We start from the raw sequence: 13,603 nt of genomic DNA, 5'->3' as shown, positions 1-13,603 counted from the left end.
CAAGACCATTTCTTCCGTTAACTTGTTAAAGGAGATTTGCTGCAGCAACTAAATAAAGTAACTCTCCAATATGTATACACCTTATATTCCATGTATACCAAATTTCTACCGCTTACTATGAAATAAAAAGCTCTCATTCAAACCGCGTAGTCAAGTGCAGAGCGTCAAACTGGAAGTGTTCCCTTGGCCTCAGACTGGGGCACTTCGGTATGCAAATCACAACACTTCTCGAGTGGGGGAGGGAGGGTTGCACACGTCACTTGGACATAGACAGCTGAACATGACCCCTTCATAAAAAAAAAGCTTTTTATGTAATAGTATTGAGGAGTCTCTATGCCATGTTGCTATAATTTTTGCACTCATCCAGTTTAGCGTAAGATGGGCTATATGAAATCAAAACCTGGCTGGTTTTGTCTGTGTGTGTGTGCGTTTTATCACCCATGGAAATGTGAATGAAAAACAGGGACGGCTTTGTTTGCCTGTCATAACCTCTCAACTACCCTGCTGGGTGTTGTTTAAATCAGCTTCAAATGTTGACAATTGTATAGGCCTGTGAGTTGTGATATTTCGTTCAGGCATTAATGTTATTGGGTTAGCTTTTTTGTGATTAAACGTACTAAAGTCAGACTTGAAGTTGGTATTTTTTCTTAAATTAACCTTTTTGTGTAACCTTACCCATAGTTACGCATGGGGTTTATTCTGAACATTAAAGCTCTATGTAACTCTAAAGTTATGAGTGCTATGTATCTACAGTATATAATCCCATGACAGTTTTCACTTCCACATTCCAGTTTAAACACATTTTCAAACTGTTCAACTTTATTACCCAAAGGATGTGTAGACCTTCAAAGCAAATATGGTGTGATGAGTTCATCCCAGCTCAGAGTCCATTCACTCAGCTATCCAAAGGGACAACATGAAAGATATGGCTGCCTTGCATCTTCAAAGGTAAGGAATCATTTGTTTTTCTCATGTCTGTCTCTTACTGTACATCTCTCCCTTTCTCATCTCTCTCTTGCCCTCCTCCTCTCTCTCTGCCTCCCTCCCTCCCTCTCTCTCTCTCTCTCTCTCTCTCTCTCTCTCTCTCTCTCTCTCTCTCTCTCTCTCTCTCTCTCTCTCTCTCTCTCTCTCTCTCTCTCTATCTCCCCCCTTTCCTCTCTCCCTGTCTATCCCCCCTCTCTGCCTGTCTTTCTTACTTCCTAACTAAGATCATCTCGCTGTCAAGTAAGTTCTTTAAGTTAATAACTTAAGCCCTACTGCTAAAAAAATAATGGCTAGGATGGAGATCAAGCAGATCCCAGTTTTATTAAAAGCATACAAATAAGTAAAACTGTATATTTTACAATGTAAGTATCAAATCAAAATGTACACTATCTGTAGATCTGCCATTCCCTTCGTCTTCTAGATTCTGAAGATCAAGTTACCATAGTGTTTGGCCGTGTGTTTTATGTCTGAGGCCAGCTGTGAGTCTGTTTCTTGCATTAAGAGTGCCACCATGGATAATCAGTCCACAAACCATTTAAGAATTAGGAGAGCAAGAGAAGATCAAATTTTACAGATCAAAATATAGAAAAGTGATAGTACTCATCTTTATTGCCTTAAACTGTGTTTAGAGTATGTATGAGGGGGAAATATATGCCGATGGTAGCACAATGTGACTGTACAGGGATATTGCCCATACGCAGGCATGCACACTGTGGCCACATACTCCTACACAGCCACACAGTGGACTGGATGGAGGGGTAGAGGAGAGGAGATGGATGAATCGATCAGTGTTTGTTGTCTGCGCCAGGATACAGCACTTTACCTCTCAATACCTTCATTCCACAAGTGAATCTCAATACCTTCATTCCACAAGTGAAAGCAATTCTTTCAGATGCTAAGGCAGTCCAACTGGTCACAATTGCCACGATTTAAAACGACAGCACTGCTCTGACGCACATTACAAGGTCAGATGATTTGAAGATGGAACAAAGGAAACATTGTCAAAGAGTTTGAACTAAAAAGCCTGTTTATTAAGTCCAGATTTCCATTTATCAACTTTGAGACCCATATAGCTTCACAGTGAATTAGCAACCAGATGAGCAACCACATGGGCAACCACATGGGCACCCAAATCTCACTTTGTAATCAAGACAAGGTTTGCCTTTCTGATCCTGATTGCGGCAGACGAAGCCATCGGTTGGATTGTAGCTGGAGAATAACGCATAGGATCAATACAGTACAGTCCATGACATGACATCCCCAGACAGCATTTGAGAACGATTGTTAGTAAAAACCTTGGTTAAATGAGAATCTTTGATCTCCATTCTGTAACATTATGATAAGGAAACTTCTGGCCAGAGCGCTTTCTTTTTTCTCAAAGAAATCCAAAATACAGGAATAAATCAACCAAATGTAATGAGTCTTCCAGAATAAAAAGATAAACTTGGCACTTAAGGAATACATTTTAAAGTGTAATAAGGAACGGTTGTACATACTAGAGGAATATCTGCCCCCAGGCAGGGGTGTTGGTTCCCACGACGACGCTCTCTATGTAGAGGGGTTGAGCACAGATGACTCCAGGGTTCTCTTGACGGAGGATACTAAGGGTTTCCCAGTCCCCTGTCCCACTAGGGTCGTCACGATCAAACCACTTGGTCCAGCACACTGGTGAAGACCAACATAGTTGATGAAAACATTTGGAAAACAACCCAAATAATCGTCTTGTCTGAACAGACCCCAAACCCAATCCTGTGTTCATTTTCTAGCGGAAATGCAAGACGGTTACCTCCTGATGATGCACAAAATGGTGGGTGACAGCTGAACCGGACACGGTAGTCGAAACAGCGTGGTTTGTGCGGAAGCTGGTCTGCATTTTTACAGACAAAGCCTGTTATTGTGTCCATTCTGAACAAATCAAAACCACAGAAGGCATACATTAGAGGGAGTGACTACAATAATATCTAGGTGTAATGACCAAAGTAAATCCAAAGCTTAGACTCTAACCCAGCTAGCTAGGATACAGTGCCATCTTCACCAGCTCAGGACTATGGTTTAATGTGATGGTGAGAAAAAAAGTATGAAATCTAAACACATGTATCTCATTCGCTAGGCAAATTAAAACCTGCTAGACTCACGTCGCAATAATATTCCCAGTAGGGAGACTCCCTCCACTGGTAGTGGTGACCTCTATCTGTACAGGGTTGTGACAGATCTTTCCAGGGTTCTCTGAGCGGAGCTTCACGAGGGTCTCATAGTCTCCAGACCCAGTGGGGTTGTCCCTGTCAAACCACTCTGTCCAGCACTCTGCGTTTCCACATTTACATTTAGTCATTTAGCAGACGCTCTTATCCAGAGCGACTTACAGTAAGTACAGGGACATTCCCCCGAGGCAAGTAGGGTGAAGTGCCTTGCCCAAGGACACAACGTCAGTTGGCATGACCGGGAATCGAACTGGCAACCTTCGGATTACTAGCCCGACTCACTCACCGCTCAGCCAACTGACTCCCTTGTTTCCACACAGAAAAGATGGGAGGATCGAAGAGAATGAGTTTCCTAGTATTCAACACCATGGCATTTCCACAGCGGTTATGAAAAGAAACAAGACGTACTCACTGATGTTTGTAAAATCAGGCAAGGGAACTGCCGAGCAAAAGAAAAGCCAATTAAAGTTGATGTACCAGACACACGTTAACATTATCAGTGTACCATGTAAGTGTGCTGAAGTAAGTGTTACTTGGTTTTATGGGTTCGATAGGATGGTCTTGAGGTTCTGGATGGTCTGGATGATGTGGCTGGCATGGATGGGGTGGATGTTTTGCATGGGGTGGATGGTCTGGATGATGTGGATGGTGTGGATGGTCTGGATGGTGTGGATGGTGGGGATGGGGTGGATGGTGTGGATGGTGTGGATGGGGTGGATGGGGTGGATGGTGTGGATGGGGTGGATGGTGTGGATGGGGTGGATGTTGTGGATGGGGTGGATGGTGTGGATGGGGTGGATGGTGTGGATGGGGTGGATGGTGTGGATGGTCCGGACGGTCTGAACGGTCTGGATCGTCTGGATCGTCTGGAACGTCGGAATCCGTTAAGATCCGAAAAAAATAATAATAATCTTTACCTCACCATCAATCTTGCTAAAACATATGTTGTATATAGAGGGTATGATATGAGAGGATGGAGAATCTTACTTACGCTTAAGGTCTTTAGGGGTCACTGATAACAAAATGCAGAAAAAGCATAACATTACGGGATGTGCATCAGTCATGACTGGATTGTGATTATCTGGAGTTTCTTCTCGTTACATGTTTTTAGTGTATTCAAACAACTGATAATGCTAACATTCATGATTATTCCCAAAAAAAAGACTCACCAGAGCTCACAAGCAGTCCTGAGACCAAAGCAAAGACCAGCTGAAAGAGAAATAACAAAACCTGTAGCTCGTGCACAAGTCAACTATTTGGTTCAGGGTTATCAAAGGGTTAAAAAAACAATGACATCATACTGTACCATATGGATCATGTTGGCCAGCAGCAAGATTTAGCTGCACCTCTTAATTGAGTTGAAAAACTCTGAAAGAAACTCTGAAAGAAAATAATTTCCACACATGCCATTAAACTAATTATTATCACAATATCAAGATCATTTACATGATTTAAAAGCATTTTGGACACGTTCAAGCTGTTACAAATATGGTCAAAACCGCTCACCAAACAAGGGGAAGAGAGCCTGCTGTTCTATCTGTGTTTGAATTGTCAGTAGATGCCCTTTTATATTGCACCTGTGAATGTCATGGTGTGGAATGGAGAGGGTCACAAGCTTCTGATTACTCAAACATTACTAGAGCACAGGGGAGTTTTTAGTCCATTTCAACTTGTGGGACCAAGCTGGGGCCAGTTGTACTGTTAGAGGGGCCAGTTACATTATTGTTGGAATATAGTTTTCTTGACTGCATTGCAGGCATTAACATGGAAAAGATAATAATGTTAACAATGATTCAGAATCGACATTTATAGGAACCACACGGGGGTCCAAGCTTGTTGTGACAGGGGCACTGGCCCCCCCTTCACCCCCCGTGGTTACTCTGTGATGTGGCTCGTAAAAACAGTCAGTTCCTTGAGTGACGACCAAAATACCCTAGAACTACACACTTGTGACAGACTGATATGCTTTGAATTGGAAATGTGCTACATTTGCTTTAATTACAGTGTAAATGTTCTAGGCCCAGCTATTGAGGGGTAAAAGGGTAAGATCTGGCATGGTGGTTGGAAACTGTTAGGATAATTTCTTTATTAAGTAATGCACACCGTCATCGGATTCAAAGAAAGTACAATGGTTTAATGCTTGCCAGCAAGGAGACAAAATCTGATCGTAATACAAAGTTTGTCTGGTTCCCAAGTCGTCATGTAAGACCATTTCAACATATTGGTGAGAAGCTTCCTCCCCTGCATATCAGCTGTCAAGGTGATCGATCCCAGAGGTAGAGTGCGCGTGCACGTGGAAACTTACAAAGTTCTCCGACCCTAGGCTTGACCACATGATTCACTCAACACAGATAAGGTTAACACATTTTTTGCCCCTGTAGTATGATAATGGTCAGCCTAGGTCAGTTTGTTTACGTCAGCCTAGTGTCATCTATAGGTCATATGAGGAGAGGGCTCTCTACTGACAAGGAATGCTAAACACCAGTATTTTCAGAATATAATGTTACATCCTAAATTTCTCAGACAGAAACGAATTGAGGAAAACAACTTGTTGCTTCATAACAAAGTCAAGGCCACTAAAGGTTACCCTGACCATGTTCCACTTCGACCTGCACGATGTGTTCCAACTGCATGCACCCTCTAATACTAATGTTACTGCTGGAAATGACTAGTTAAATATAGGACAGAACACACACTGGGTTAATCTAACCCAGCAAGATGGGTTAATCATTTAACACAGCAAATTGTGTTGATCCTTCAAGCCAAATATTGGTTAATGTTGACCAGGAGAAATGCTGGGTAATGTGACCTCATAGGCCTAAATGGGTTATAAAACATGGGTAAATGGCCTAAATGGGTCCCTTGTTTTTACCTACCATTGCACCTGCACCATCAGTACATACACCAACACAGTTATCCCAGGAAAGTTGCATCTTTTTTAGTCTGGTGTCCAGCTAGTTGAAAATGTCACTGCCGGTACAAGTCCCCTCCAGCACTGAGCAGAACAACATTTCCTTGTGCAGTTTTCCATCAAATGTGTATCTGATGAATGCCAGCAACTGTGCAGAATTTATGGAGAGGAGTATCCAGCCATTGCGCTAGGTACTTTTGGGGAAGGGAATTCCGGTTTATACCATGTTTCCACTACTCACTAGAATGGTCATAACCTTTAATCAAAACATGATATTTGTAATCTGTCTTCTGTTCTACATTGCCCACAGATGTGTGTATATTTCATATTCTCAAAGGTTTCCTCTATCTTGTAATTAAAGTGGTTGAAAATTAAGTTGTCTGATGAAGTATGACGGACGGATAAGATTTTTGTAAAAAATGGAAAAGGGTTAAGGAAAGATTTTCAAGATTATTACTTAACTGCTATTCCTGTGGCTGCCAGTAAATGTCACTGTTGAGTAAATCTTTTGAGTGTTTCGTAAAGCCTCAGCTTCGAATTTTAATAGTTCTGATGTATGGAATTACCCGTGCCAAAAGGCACCTCACCTTCTGAAATCACCACTCGTTATATATGGAGGGGGAGGGGGCCAGTGCCCCTGTGAGAACAAGCTTGGACCCCCTAGTGGTCCCTATAAATGTCGATTCTGAGTCATTGTTAACATTATTATCTTTTCCATGTTAATGCCTGCAATGCAGTCAAGAAAACTATATTCCAACAATAATGTAACTGGCCCCTCTAACAGTACAACTGGCCCCAGCTTGGTCCCACAAGTTGAAATGGACTAAAAGCTCCCCTGTGCTCTAGTAATGTTTGAGTAATCAGAAGCTTGTGACCCTCTCCATTCCACACCATGACATTCACAGGTGCAATATAAAAGGGCATCAACTGACACTTCTTCTTCACAAAATCTAAATCTTGCTGCTGGCCAACATGATCCATTTGGTACAGTATGATGTCATTGGTTTTTTTAACCCTTTGATAACCCTGAACCAAATAGTTGACTTGTGCATGAGCTACAGGTTTTGTTATTTCTCTTTCAGCTGGTCTTTGCTTTGGTCTCAGGACTGCTTGTAAGCTCTGGTGAGTCTTTTTTATTGGAATAATCATGAATGTTAGCATTATCAGTTGTTTGATTTACACTAAAAGCATGTAACGAGAAGAAACTCCAGATAATCACAATCGAGTCATGACGGATACACATCCCGTAATGTTATGCTTTTTTCTGCATTTTGTTATCAGTAACCCCTGAAGACCTTGAAAGTAAGTAAGATTCTTCATCCTCTCACATCATACCCTATACAACATATGTTTGTTTTAGCAAGATTGATGGTGAGGTAAAGAAATGTTTTTTTTCTTAACAGGAGCAGTCAATCCTGTCGACCCCTTAAAACCAAGTAACACTTACTTCAGCACACTTACATGGTACACTGATAATGTTAACGTGTGTCTGGTACATCAACTTTAATTGTCTTTTCTTTTGCTTGGCAGTTCCCTTGCCTGATCTTACGAACATCAGTGAGTACGTCTTGTTTCTTTTCATATCCGCTGTGGAAATGCCATGGTGTTGAATACTAGGAAACTCATTCTCTTCGATCCTCCCATCTTTTCTGTGTGGAAACGCAGAGTGCTGGACAGAGTGGTTTGACAGGGACGACCCCTCTGGGTATGGAGACTTTGAGACCCTTGCACAGCTCCGCTCAGAGAACCCTGGAAAGATCTGTCCCAACCCTGGACAGATAGAGGTCACCACTACCAGTGGAGGGAGTCTCCCTACTGGGAATATTATTGCGATGTGAGTCTAGCAGGTTTTCATTTGCCTAGCAAATGAGATACATGTGTTTAGATTTCATAATTGTTTTCTCACCATCACATTAAACCATAGTCCTGAGCTGGTGAAGATGGTACTGTATCCTAGCTAGCTGGGTTAGAGTCTAAGCTTTGGATTTACTTTGGTCATTTCACCTTGATGTTATTGTAGTCACTCCCTCTAATGTATGCCTTCTGTGGTTTTGATTTGTTCAGAATGGACACAATCACAGGCTTTGTCTGTAAAAATGCAGACCAGCTTCCGTACAAACCACGCTGTTTCGACTACCGTGTCCGGTTCAGCTGTCACCCACCATTTTGTGCCTCATCAGGAGGTAACCGTCTTGCATTTCCACTAGAAAATGAACACAGGATTGGGTTTGGGGTCTGTTCAGACGAGACGATTATTTGGGTTGTTTTCCAAATGTTTTCATCAACTGTGTTGCTCTTCACCAGTGTGCTGGACCAAGTGGTTTGATCGTGACGACCCTAGTGGGACAGGGGACTGGGAAACCCTTAGTAACCTCCGTCAAGAGAACCCTGGAGTCATCTGTGCTCAACCCCTCTACATAGAGAGCGTCGTCGTGGGAACCAACGCCCCTGCCTGGGGGCAGAATTTCCTCTAGTATGTACAACCGTTCCTTATTACACTTTAAAATATTCCTTAGGTCAGAAGTTTAGCTTTTTATTTCATCACCTTTAACTCATTACATTTGGTTGATTTATTCCTGTATTTTGGATTTCTTTGAGAAAAAAGAAAGCGCTCAGGCTTATCATAATGTTACAGAATGGAGATCAAAGATTCTCATTTAACCAAGGTTTTTACTAACAATCGTTCTCAAATGCTGTCTGAGGATGTCATGTCATGGACTGTACTGTACTGATCCTTTGCGTTATTTTCCAGCAACAATCCAACCCAGGGCTTCGTCTGCCGCAATCAGGATCAGAAAGGCAAACCTTGTCTTGATTACCAAGTGAGATTTGGGTGCCCATGTGGTTGCTAATTCACTGTGAAGCTATATGGGTCTCAAAGTTGATCAATGGAAATCTGGGTTTAATAAACGGGCTTTTTAGTTCAAACTCTTTGACCATGTTTCCGTTATTCCATCTTCAAATCATCTGACCTTGTAATGTGCATCAGAGCAGTGCTGTGGTTTTATATTGTGGCAATTGTGACCAGTTGGACTGCCTTATCATCTGAAAGAATTGCTTTCACTTGTGGAATGAAGGTATTGAGAGGTAAAGTGCTGTATCCTGGCGCAGACAACAAACACTGATCGATTCATCCATCTCCTCTCCTCTACCCCTCCATCCAGTCCACTGTGTGGCTGTGTAGGAGTCTGTGGCCACAGTGTGCATGTCTGCGTATGGGCAATATCCCTGTACAGTCACATTGTGCTACCATCGGCATATATTTCCCCCTCATACATACTCTAAACACAGTTTAAGGCAATAAAGATGAGTATGATCACTTTTCTATATTTTGATCTGTAAAATTTGATCTTCTCTTGCTCTCCTAATTCTTAAATGGTTTGTGGACTGATTATCCATGGTGGCACTCTTAATGCAAGAAACAGACTCACAGCTGGTCTCAGACATAAAACACACGGCCAAACACTATGGTAACTTGATCTTCAGAGTCTAGAAGACAAAGGGAATGGCAGATCTACAGATAGGGTACATTTTGATTAAGATACTTACATTGTAAAATATACAGTTTTACAGTAGTTGTATATCCTTTAATAAAACTGGGACCTACTTGTTCTCCATCATAGCCATTGTTTTTCAGCAGTAGGGCTTAAGTTATTCACTTAGAGAACTTACATAACAGAGAGATGATCTTCTTAGTTAGGAAGTAGAGAGAAGACAGGGAGAGGGAAAGACAGGCAAAGAGGGGTAGATAGACAGGGAGAGAGGAAAGGAGGGGATATAGAGAGAGAAAGAGAGAGGGAAGGCGGAGAGAGAGGAGGACGGCAAAAGAGAGATGAGAAAAGGAGAGATGTACAGTAAGTAAGTAAACATTAAGGGGTGTCTGTGGCTGAGCTGTAAGGTGGTGTTCCTGTTGTCAGGGTTTGAGTCACACATACTGCATGTTTTTAGTGAATGTGGAGATGGTATTCCGCAGAACAAAAGGTCTGAATAAAATGGTGGCTGAGATGTGGTTACTCTGCGATGTGGCTTGAGTGACGACCAAAATACTATAGAACTACAGACTTGTGACAGAAAGACTGATATGATTTGAATTAGAAATGTGCTACATTGCTATGGCAATGTAGTGAGCTTTGCTTTAATTACTGTGTAAATGTTCTAGGCCCAGCTATTGAGGGGTTAAAGGGTAAGATCTGGCATGGTGGTTGGAAACGGATTGAGCAAACAACTGTTGGCTTCATAACAAAGTCAAGGCCACTAAAGATTGCCCTGACCATGTTCCCTGTTGCCTTGACCAAAACCTGGCTTTCCATTGGCGTAGCTGGTAAGTAGTTGCGCTTGCGAGTCAGAGGTCCAGGGATCGAGTACTACCCAGAGGATGTGAAGACTTTCCAACCAAATATGGTGTGATGAGTTCATCCCAGCTCTGAGTCCGTCTGCTCAGATATCCACAGGGACAACATGAAATAAATGGCTGCCTTGCATCTTCAAAGGTAGGGAATCTTTTGTTTTTCTCATGTCAGCCTTTACTGTATGTCTTTCTCTCATCTCTCTCTCTCTCTCTCTCTCTCTCTCTCTCTCTCTCTCTCTCTCTCTCTCTCTCTCTCTCTCTCTCTCTCTCTCATTTTCATGCTGTTGCTCTACAGAGAAATCCTTCTCATTGAAGAGTTGCTTATAGGAGGGATAAATAGACGAAGGGAGGAAGGAGGGAGAGAAGATAGTGAGGAAAGAAGGAGGAGACAGAGAGAGTGAAAGAGAAAGTAAGAAAGATAGAGAGGGGGGTAAGCATCGAGTTGTAGATCTGTCCGGAGGCATAAGAGATTTATCACGTTTTGATTTATCACGCGAATTGACTGTCTCTGATCAAACAGCCTTTAATCGAGGCGGCCATGGCGCTTGCTTTGAGGGATAGCTCAACATGACTGTCATAATGTAAGTGATTTGATGAATCCAAAAAAGCAGATTGTGGTCCTTGTGGGTGCAGGGCGATGTCCATAAAACAAAAACTGAGGCGATATGAATCAGGGATCTATAAGTTAGGACACGTGTGGACGTTTATTGAAGAAGGGTTTAGAAAATGAAGCTTACAACACATTGCAACTAAAACTCCTTGAAGTAGCTAAATTCAAGAGACCAAAAATAGAGATTTCTATTAAACCTTTAAAAGGGGAACTGTTAGTCCAGCATAAAAATCTAAATGGGTGAACATTCAAACATAACTACTTCAACAAGAACGTTTCTTTTCACAGTCATTCTTTGTAGTCTGAGCATCTTCACGTTTTAGCTGACTAGCTGGTACAGTGAATCTGCAAATTCATATAGTTTTGACCAGTTCATAGTGCAACAATACGCACCTCTCAGATCCCACATTTAGCTTCCTGCTATTTTAATCACACATTTTGTCAAGTCTGTGTGTCGCCCTGTGTTGTCCTGCTCACAAGGTTTCCCTCATTCTTCTTTCATTATCCCGATTGTTTATTTTTCACAAACTAACTGCACTGTTACTATGGCCTTAAAAACAACATTTTGCCCTCTAAGACATCATCTAGTCTGCCATGTTCAGACTGAGCCTAACATGAGCCCTGCCAGTAGAGGGTAGTGCAGCACTGGAATAAGACTTGCTGGTCTCTCTCAGCTCTCAGTCTGGTCGCTCGACCCAAGCACACCAAGGTTCTCCACCAGGCATCCCAACCAGGTGACCCGACAGATCCCTCCATCAACCCAGCTGCCGGTCTGAAAAAATCCTTATCGCCGATAGGCTGAAAGTAACATGATCCCTCGGGACCCCCCCCCCCCCCCCCCCAGCTGACCTGGTCAGCACCAGGAGAAGGAGCGGCCCACCATGTCGAAGAAAATCCTGTTGGCCTCCCTGAAGTATCGACACAGCTTCCCGAAGGCCTGGGCGCTGAGCGGAGCGTGTGGGCGCCCCTTGGACTCGTCCAGGCACTTGTCATGGCCGCCGGCCGCCACCAGGCAGTAGAAGCCCTTGGTGGTGTTGAAGTAGAAGTTGGAGGGTGAGATGCGCGGCGGGAGCTCCAGGAACTTCTCGGCCCTCTGCAGCTCCGGGAAGGGGTCCTGAACCAAGGCCTCCCCGTCCACCACGTGGACCTGCTTTCTGGGGAAGACCTCAAGCCAGCGGGCCAGGTGCTGGTGGTACAGGCTGCGCTGCAGGGCCTTGTAGGCAGGGTCGATGCGTCCCTCCGGTCCCAGTAGCAGCTCCTCCAGGGTCTGGTAGGGCTTGTTGCGGGCCAGGCGGTTGTGGAGGACCTGGGTGTAGTCGGAAACCAGGCGCTCAGCCGGGTCTCGGACAATGAGGAGGAGGCGGACTGCCGGGTTCATGTCCCAGACGCGTGCCGGCACTTCAGGCGAGGAGAAGTACCCAGGGGTCTTCTCCACGGTCAGCTGCCTGGGGAGGGTGAAGGGCATCTGGGCACGGTACCAGGCCAGGCCCCGGCGGTAATGCTCCTCCACATTGAAGTAGTGGACCTGAGAGAGAGGGAAGGAGGGGGGGAGGAGAAGGGAGGTCACAAAGGGTGAGGAGAGGAGACACATCATTTGATCTGTATGTGGTCTCTGTGATACCACACAGTGCCATTTTATTGTCATATTGTTTTATATGATCATCACATCAACTACCGAAAATGACTCCTTCGTGTTTTGAATGGGACTGTTCGAATGATAAGGTCTGAAAGTAGTCACTAGGAAGTCGACCCCTGCCGATCCATCACAATGATCACCTCGGCCTTGGCCACTTCCACGTCCGGGTGCAGGTTGAGCATCTCCAGAAGGGCCCTGGTGCCCCCCTTCCTCACGCCGATGATGATGGCGCCGGGCAGGCGCTGCTGGGTGGCGTTGCGGAGGGGAGGGGAGGAGGAGGAGGAGGAGGAGGAGGAGGAGGAGGAGGAGGAGGAGGAGGAGGAGGAGGAGGAGGAGGAGGAGGAGGAGGAGGAGGAGCTGGCTGTGCGTAACTCCCGTAGGCAGATGCACAGCTGGGTTTGCAGAAGGAGCAGAACCAGCAGAGCTAGCAACACTGTCCACAGCATGGTGGGGAGAGAGGATACACACACACTCACTCACTCACACACACACACAGTCACACTGAGAGGTGGAGGCGAGGTCAGGTGGACGCCACTCATGTAGCTTCAAGGCGTCCAGAGACGGAGCCGTTCACTGCAGGGTTCCTCAGGATTCCTCCTTTACACTGGAGAACCTGCAAGAGACACACACACTTACAAGATACAGATATACACTCTCCACCCGGCCCAGTCACAACACCTCCACCCAGCCCTGTTTATCCTCTCCACCCGGCCCAGTCACAACACCTCCACCCAGCCCTGTCTATCCTCTCCACCCGGCCCTGTCACAACACCTCCACCCAGCCCTGTCTATCCTCTCCACCCGGCCCTGTCACAACACCTCCACCCAGCCCTGTCTATCCTCTCCACCCGGCCCTGTCACAACACCTCCACCCAGCCCTGTCTATCCTCTCCACCCGGCCCAGTCACAACAC

General features: G+C 44.6%; 3 protein-coding genes across 3 annotated transcripts; 1 reads left to right on the top strand and 2 right to left on the bottom strand.

Annotated features, from left to right (window-relative positions):
- Nucleotides 1–2,069: 2,069 nt before the first annotated feature.
- Nucleotides 2,070–4,518, bottom strand: LOC136933092 (mucin-5AC-like; the record flags this gene model as incomplete). The annotated part of the gene is made up of 9 exons (XM_067228473.1): nt 2,070–2,193; nt 2,481–2,649; nt 2,771–2,889; nt 3,120–3,288; nt 3,598–3,624; nt 3,719–4,024; nt 4,177–4,197; nt 4,355–4,394; nt 4,492–4,518. Coding segments are annotated over 9 exons (1,002 nt in total), but the record flags the coding sequence as incomplete, so codon positions are not given.
- A 1,055-nt stretch (nt 4,519–5,573) lies between these two features.
- LOC136933091 (mucin-5AC-like) lies at nt 5,574–9,004 on the top strand. The gene is made up of 6 exons (XM_067228472.1): nt 5,574–5,586; nt 7,627–7,653; nt 7,762–7,930; nt 8,161–8,279; nt 8,401–8,569; nt 8,849–9,004. Exons 1-6 carry the CDS (start codon nt 5,574–5,576, stop codon nt 8,946–8,948), a joined length of 597 nt encoding a protein of 198 aa, XP_067084573.1. The 3' UTR covers nt 8,949–9,004.
- Nucleotides 9,005–11,907: 2,903 nt separating this feature from the next.
- hs3st1l2 (heparan sulfate (glucosamine) 3-O-sulfotransferase 1-like 2) lies at nt 11,908–13,136 on the bottom strand. The gene is made up of 2 exons (XM_067228277.1): nt 12,831–13,136; nt 11,908–12,579 (listed from the first exon to the last, which is right to left on the bottom strand). Exons 1-2 carry the CDS (start codon nt 13,134–13,136, stop codon nt 11,908–11,910), a joined length of 978 nt encoding a protein of 325 aa, XP_067084378.1.
- Between the last annotated feature and the right edge of the window lie 467 nt (nt 13,137–13,603).

Source organism: Osmerus mordax, chromosome 24 (genome assembly GCF_038355195.1).
Source record: "Osmerus mordax isolate fOsmMor3 chromosome 24, fOsmMor3.pri, whole genome shotgun sequence".
NCBI classification, from domain to species: domain Eukaryota; kingdom Metazoa; phylum Chordata; class Actinopteri; order Osmeriformes; family Osmeridae; genus Osmerus; species Osmerus mordax.
Note: the sequence above shows the minus strand (reverse complement) of the source record. Positions and strands in the feature narration are given on the sequence as shown.